Source organism: Cannabis sativa, chromosome 2 (assembly GCF_029168945.1).
Source record: "Cannabis sativa cultivar Pink pepper isolate KNU-18-1 chromosome 2, ASM2916894v1, whole genome shotgun sequence".
NCBI lineage: Eukaryota > Viridiplantae > Streptophyta > Magnoliopsida > Rosales > Cannabaceae > Cannabis > Cannabis sativa.
Window position 1 is genome coordinate 74084590 of NC_083602.1, and position 6725 is coordinate 74091314.

At 32.9% G+C, this 6725-nt stretch overlaps 2 protein-coding genes and 1 long non-coding RNA gene across 4 annotated transcripts; 1 reads left to right on the forward strand and 2 right to left on the reverse strand.

Moving 5' to 3' along the window:
• The first annotated feature begins 962 nt into the window (after nt 1–962).
• LOC115718932 (UPF0603 protein At1g54780, chloroplastic) lies at nt 963–2774 on the forward strand. The gene is made up of 3 exons (XM_030647762.2): nt 963–1647; nt 1888–2080; nt 2293–2774. The coding sequence occupies exons 1-3, from the start codon at nt 1195–1197 to the stop codon at nt 2538–2540; spliced, it is 894 nt and encodes a 297-aa protein (XP_030503622.1). The 5' UTR covers nt 963–1194; the 3' UTR covers nt 2541–2774.
• LOC115718933 (uncharacterized) lies at nt 1513–1978 on the reverse strand. Its single transcript, XR_004012093.2, has 2 exons — nt 1846–1978; nt 1513–1712 (listed from the first exon to the last, which is right to left on the reverse strand). It is a non-coding gene; the product is annotated as an uncharacterized LOC115718933 (long non-coding RNA).
• A 169-nt stretch (nt 2775–2943) lies between the features above and the next one.
• Nucleotides 2944–5487, reverse strand: LOC115718931 (GDSL esterase/lipase At1g54790). 2 transcript variants are annotated; one of them, XM_030647761.2, is made up of 6 exons: nt 5055–5436; nt 4490–4740; nt 4167–4367; nt 3863–4029; nt 3508–3778; nt 2944–3419 (listed from the first exon to the last, which is right to left on the reverse strand). In XM_030647761.2, the coding sequence occupies exons 1-6, from the start codon at nt 5297–5299 to the stop codon at nt 3151–3153; spliced, it is 1404 nt and encodes a 467-aa protein (XP_030503621.2). In that variant the 5' UTR covers nt 5300–5436; the 3' UTR covers nt 2944–3150. The 2 variants fall into 2 exon arrangements, with proteins under 2 accessions (XP_030503621.2, XP_030503620.2); XM_030647760.2 differs by lacking the exon at nt 4490–4740 and having other exon boundaries at nt 5059–5487.
• Between the last annotated feature and the right edge of the window lie 1238 nt (nt 5488–6725).

The window sequence follows — 6725 nt, forward strand, 5'->3', positions numbered from 1 at the left end:
ATGTCAAAAATAGAATTAACAATATATATAATGTTGAAAAAATTATGCAATATTAGATCGATATTTTCTCAGCAAGAAGTGGAGGATACAACTTGTAAATGTAAATTTTGTGTCAACAAGTTCTACAAGAGTCTTTGTCATGGTGAGCAATTTGAACACCAAAGATTTGTTTGGAATCGTTTTGCTATTCCAAAGCACTGATTTATTTGCTGGCAGACAGTGAAGGATAGTTTGCTCAGTCGAGATCATCTTTCTCAGATTCTGCATATTGACAGCAAACTTTGTCCAGTGTGCGGCTGTTATGATGAGAGTTTGGCTCATCTTTTATTCTCCTGCAACTTTTCTCAGCAGGTTTTCAAGGGTATCAACGACTGGATAGGAGCTGCTTGGTCGGATCAGGTGGAGGACTGGCAGCTGTGGACTATGCAGCTGAGAAACAAACAGAAAAACTTGGTTGCTGCAAGGGTTTTTTCAGCAACAATTTATTATGTGTGGCAAAATAGAAACACTTGTATTTTCAATGATTTTTCTTATAGTGTCCAAAAGATTGTAGAGATGATAAAAAAGGATACTAAGTATAGAGTAAGCAATTTTACTTTTAAGAAGTTGAAAGATGAAGAGAGGAGATTATTGTTAAAAATTATCTTTTTGTAGGGTGGGTGCTTGTTGTGTTGTGTTGTAAAGTAGGTTGTTTGCTTGTTGATTAATGAATTATTTTTTTCTTGATAAAAAAAATTATATAATCAATCTCTTTTTAGTCTTTGTATTAATTTATAATTGAGTTATAATATCTTGATTTATTTTTATTGTAATAAAATATATCTGAATAAAAAAATTCTAAATAGTTGAAAAAGAAAAAAATTGAAATACCGTTGTCCTTTGCTTGAATATGTAGTTTTGGTATTAACCGTTAAAAATTTACAATGACTCGGAAGGTATTAACAATAGATACTTACTAACCAACAGAAACTTAAACATGAGCGCATTCCCATAGCTTTTTCCATGGTTGATAAACGAGCAAACGTTATCCATATTCAGATTTAGTGGAAAACAAATCCAAGCCACCCAAAATGACAAAAAATTGACACTTTTTTCTTAAAATAATATAGAAAAGGAAAATTACACTCACTCACTCTCCTTTCTCTCTCTATTTCTCATGGTTTAGTCTTTGCTGAAATCTGTTTTTGCTCTACCATGGAAACCATTCTTTCATCTCAGTCTCTCTTTCCTCTCTCGAATCACAAAGCTTCTTCTCCAACAACTTCTCCGTCTCCCTCCCTCCAACCCAGATCAAATTTTGTGTTTTTACCAAAACCCATTACTTCGAACCTTATCAAGAAACAACCTTTTCAATCGCTTAAACCATCTTTTGCACTACCCGCTAACTGGTTTTCTTATGCCCAACAAGGGTTAGCTGCTCTAGCTCTCTCTTTAGCTTTAAACTTTTCTCCGGTGCTTTTGTCAAGTGGCACTGCTCTAGCTTCTGAGTTTGATATCCTTAATGATGGACCACCGAAAGAATCCTATGTTGTTGATGATGCAGGAGTGCTTAGCCGAGTTACGAAATCAGATTTGAAGAGATTGTTGTCTGATTTGGAGTCCAGAAAGAATATTCACATCAATTTCATAACCGTTAGAAAGCTCACTGTAAGTTCTTCTTTCTGAAAATCCCTTTTTTCATGATGGGAAAATGCTGTTATCTTGTTTGGTTGCTGAGAAAAATGAAGAATTTGTACAAGTTATTTAACTCAGGCTGTAGATAATTCCTCAACAATGCATTTGTTGCATTGCCTATTAATTAAAAAAAAAAACAAAGCTGGGAAAAAGAAAACAAAATCTAAATACCTTAAACTTTGAAAACTGAACATTTCAAGCGTTGTGTTTCAGAGCAAAGCTGATGCTTTTGAGTATGCTGACCAAGTTTTGGAGCGTTGGTATCCCACCATTGAAGATGGCAACGACAAGGGCATTGTCGTCCTGGTGACCAGTCAAAAAGAAGGAGCTGTGACCGGTGGTCCTGCTTTTGTTCAAGCTGTAGGAGATACTATCCTTGATGCAACTGTGTCAGAGAACCTTCCTGGTAAATGAAAACCCTTCGCTTTTCATTCCTCAAGTCAGTATTTTTGGTTTTGGAACTAAAACTCTAGTGATAATGACTTGTTTTAGTTTCTGAAAACTAGCTAGCTCCCAAGCAAAATAGTCATAGGAAGTTAACCTTGATCTGGTTATGTCTGAAGAAATACTACTAGCTCTAAACATTTCCTTCATAGTTCATATTGCTTTCGGTTTCAGTCTTGGCTACAGAAGAGAAATACAATGAAGCCATTTATAGTAGCGCGAAAAGACTCGTTGCAGCAATTGACGGACTTCCAGATCCTGGAGGTCCCCAGGTTAAAGAAAACAAAAGGGAATCCAATTTCAAAAGCAAGGAAGAGACCGACGAAAAACGTGGACAGTTCACCCTTGTTGTCGGAGGCTTACTGGTGATTGCCTTTGTTGTTCCTATGGCACAATACTATGCTTATGTCTCAAAGAAGTAAAGTGAATGGGACAACTAGATTTGTTGTCATTGTAGATTATATCCAGCAAATTCCTTTAAACAAATGATATTGTTTTGAAGCTTGATGAGAAATTTGTTTCAAGAGAAAGAGCATAGTTTTTGTTAAGTGTATAAGATACCAACTGAACTTGAGTTCTCTTTTTACTAAGGCTGCTCATGTTCATGATTAATGATATTGTAAGATATTACTGCTATACAATCAGCTTTTCAGGCAGGTATTGTGTTCCAAACGTGTTAATTGGCTAAACTGTTAATTTATCATAGCATAATCAAGGAAAGAAGAAATACTTTTATTTAGATTGTTTATTTCCATTCCATGTATAATTTCCTTTTCAATGAAAGAAAGTGACAAAAACTAACATATGAAAGAATCACATCCAATGTCAAAAGAAGAATTGAAGTTGCTGCTCTGTTATTTATGGCTTCTGGTTGATTAAAAGTTACATTTGTCAGAACTTCCTTAAAGTTCTTTGGTTCATGACAAGGTGCTAAGGAAGAACAAAGAATGTAATAATAATAATAATAATAATAATAATAATAATAATAATAATAATAATAATAATAATAATAATAACTGTTTCTTATTGTGTTTAGAACTTGAGCTTCAGGACGAAAGGCATTTTGTCTGAGAAAGGTGGATCAGAATATTTTCCAGTGAGTATTTGTGAAGAAACAAACTGATTTGCAGCTTCCGTGTAATGAATTCCATCCCAACTGATATAGTCAGTACTATCAGTGCACCCTTTTGCTGTAACTGAAGTCCCATTCAAGATCTTTGTTTGTCCACAAGAAATTCTAAAATCATAGTTCAATGGCGGACCTCCATACCCGCAGCAAGCCATAATAGGTTGTTCAAATCCTGGTACAAAAAAGAAAAATCAATTAATCCGTGCACCTCAACAGAAATCAAAGCAAGTGGAGTTTAGTTCGTTTTTATGTATACTGACCATATTTGCTGTAGTTTGCAATGAGGTTAGATTTTATTGAGAAGATATCAACATAAGTGAAATTTGTATCTGAGTATTGGCCCTGTAATTTCTTAGATAGAGCATGAAGCTGAAGATTGAACAGTTTAGCGGCTTGGTTGTGTGCGCTGACGCACCCTTGTTCATCAAGCTTGGATGGGTCAGTTCCGAATTTGAGAACATTCTGAGTCAAGCATCCAAGAGGGCCTGTGTTGTGTATCCAAAAATTTCTGGCCCCTTGATCATATAGATTCTGAATAGTAAACAAACAAAGTTAAGAAAAGTACAGGAATCAATACAGATGTTTATGACTAAATTTTGTGTTGTTGAAGCTTACCTTTATGCCATTTTCAAATTCTAACAATATTGTTGGAATTGAAGCAATTATCTGATCGAACGTTTTGGAGTAAAATGCACCAGCAACATCATTCTGGCCTATATCAAACATGTATAGCCCCTTGGAGAAAACGTCCTCTGTTGGAATGTACTTGGAAAACTTTCTACCTAAATTTGTCAAAGAAAATTTTCTCAGAAACTATTTACTTATTTCTATCTGAAACCCCTTATAAAACAGAGGAAACTTTGGCATTTTTGCACTGTTATAGCTAAAATAATTAAAATGAACAAGAAAATATAAACACCTTTAGCCAGCAATTCAAGAGTCTTAGCTTTAAATCTGCCAAACTGAGACACCTGAAGTCCAAATGAAAAAGGGCTAACTGATGTTGCAGTTGCTGGGAGCACAGTAGATCCCGCGGCTGCGAAATTGCACCCTTTTCGAAAACTTGGCGCACCAATGGAATCCAGATAGGAATTTAGAAACGGAAGATCCATTGCATCCACTGCATTATTGCACTCGTAGATGTTAAAAATCTAAACAGAGAATAACTAAAACAACAGAGAAAAACAGAGGATATAGAAATGAATGCAGCATAAAGGGAGCTATAAAAGTATATTTGTTTACTCAAAAAATCAACTATAAGACGCCCATCAGAGTATCTCCCAGATGGGATTTTGAAGTAGTTTTGTCCATATGGAGGATTAATGGTTTCAATCCCAGAAGATACAAGCCCACCAGTGTCAGAGTTAGAATCACCAAAGTTAAAAACAGCAGGGAAGTTGAACTCAACAGATTTGGCCAGAGGAAAACAGAGATGAACCAAGGTGAGGATGAAGAGAGCTAAAGTCTTGGTAGCCATGGCAAATGAGAGACAAGTTTGTTGGGTTTTCAGTTTTCACTCTTATAATAAGTACCAACAACCCAAAAAATAAAATAATAACAAATCTCTTACTATGGAAGTATTAACATCTTCTGGTGGTGGCCTGGTGGGCCTCATCAGTCAGTTGTCTATGACTTTGCTTTTAATTTTGGTGAGCCAAAGTAAGAAAACAAATGTTTAAAGTTATCTTCCTACCTTCTATATGCACTTTGCAAAAGGGTCTCTACTAATACAATTTTTAGTGCAGAATCATGCATATTAGTGTACACACATATATAAATATATACTTGAGTAAAAGGGTGAGAAAATTTACTTAGAAAATCTACGATTAGACGGCCATCACAGGCTCTGCCAGATGGGTTTTTGAAGTATGATTGGCCATAAGGGGAGTTAAGGAAGGACCCATAAGCAGCAACAAGCTCACCAGTGTCAGAGTTTGAATCACCAAAATTAAAAACAGCTGGATAGTTGAATTCAACAACTGAATCTACACAAGGTGCGAGAATTGATAATAGGGTTAAGATGTGGGGAATCATCATGGTCTTGGAAGCCATGGATAAGGAGCTTGGTTTCACAATTGAAATCCCACAAGTATGTGCGTTATTATTTATAAGTGTACACAATTATGTTTGCTAATAAAAAGTTCAGTTACTTTGCCACAAAAAAAAGTTCATTTACTTATTATTTTGTCACGAGAAAAAGCAAGTTGGGAGTTTTCTCTCTCTCTCTCTCTCTCTCTCTCTCTCTCTCTTATATATAAAGATTTATGGTAGTGACAGTTTGCTTTGGATTATGGTAGTGATAAAATGAGAACTCAAAGCATTGTCATAAGGAAACTGTAATCATGTGCTATATAGTTACCCCTTATGCTGTGGCGGGCCCAAAAAGTCTGCAAACTCCAAAAATATTTTGAACACCTAAATTAAAGAGCATAAGACATTATTTTTTTTTGGTAAAAAAAAATATATTTTTACACTTAAAGATTTTTTTTTTTATAATTTTACAATTTTTTTTTTAATGAAAATAACATAAAAATAACAAGAAAATTACATAAAAGTAATATAAAAATAACATTTAATTTTAGTATATAATATTATAGAGAGCGTAATATTATAAATAACATAATATAAAAGTAATATGAATTTATTATAGATAGCATAATATTATAGATAACATAATATTAATTTTGGTATATAAATTATAAATGTGGGATTTTGTAATAAATTGGAGGTATGGACATTAATTATGAATTGAGAATACTTTATTTTATTTTATTTTTTATTTTTGGGAAGATATTGAAATAAATGGGAAGTAAATGCTAATGAAGTATTGAGATTATTGCCTTATTAGTTGTATAGGAAGATACTAATATGAATAGTTTTTATAATAATTTGAATGGTATAATAATTAGGAGGTTATCTATTTAAATAATAAATAAGGAAGCATTATGTCATAATACCGAATTGGATTAATTAATATTAATTTAATATTATTAATTAAATGTATGATGAAGTGGTATTAGGAAAATGGTACTTTTGAATGTGAAAAGTACAATCTTAAGTTTTAAGGATATTAATACAATTTTGGTTTAATTTAGGTTGAATAAAAAATATAGATACCATGTTTTACGCTATAAATAAAATAATAAATATTTTGACTTATATTTTGACATGTTTTAGTCTATAAATAAGTAATATTTTTAAGAGATAAAATGAAATATTTAGTATATAATATTTTGAATATTTAAGGAATAATTGGTATTAAAAGGAAAATTTTATTTATGTTTGATTTTAAAAGAGTAAAAGTAAGGAATAGGGATCCTATGAAGGTTATGAAGTAGAATACTATAATTTAGTTGTTATTACCCTTTGGCTAGTTCTAGTATTTTATAGGGAGATCTAGTTGTTTAGTCTTGGTGGTTGGTTGATTCTCTTCAGTTTGAATAGTTTTCTAATTAAAGTTTTATGCTGTTTTTTGATT

Excerpts from the sequence above, each read along its gene's own strand:
- LOC115718931 (XM_030647761.2), bottom strand. The coding sequence starts at position 5,299 with ATGGCTTCCAAGACCATGATGATTCCCCACATCTTAACCCTATTATCA. Across the intron at positions 4,741-5,054 it reads ATCGTAGATTTTCTAAGTAA|TTGTCTCTCATTTGCCATGG; the intron begins ATTTTCTCACCC and ends AACCCAACAAAC. Across the intron at positions 3,420-3,507 it reads TGCAAACTACAGCAAATATG|GATTTGAACAACCTATTATG; the intron begins GTCAGTATACAT and ends TTTTTGTACCAG.
- LOC115718932 (XM_030647762.2), top strand. The coding sequence starts at position 1,195 with ATGGAAACCATTCTTTCATCTCAGTCTCTCTTTCCTCTCTCGAATCAC. Across the intron at positions 1,648-1,887 it reads TAACCGTTAGAAAGCTCACT|AGCAAAGCTGATGCTTTTGA; the intron begins GTAAGTTCTTCT and ends GTTGTGTTTCAG. Across the intron at positions 2,081-2,292 it reads TGTGTCAGAGAACCTTCCTG|TCTTGGCTACAGAAGAGAAA; the intron begins GTAAATGAAAAC and ends TTTCGGTTTCAG.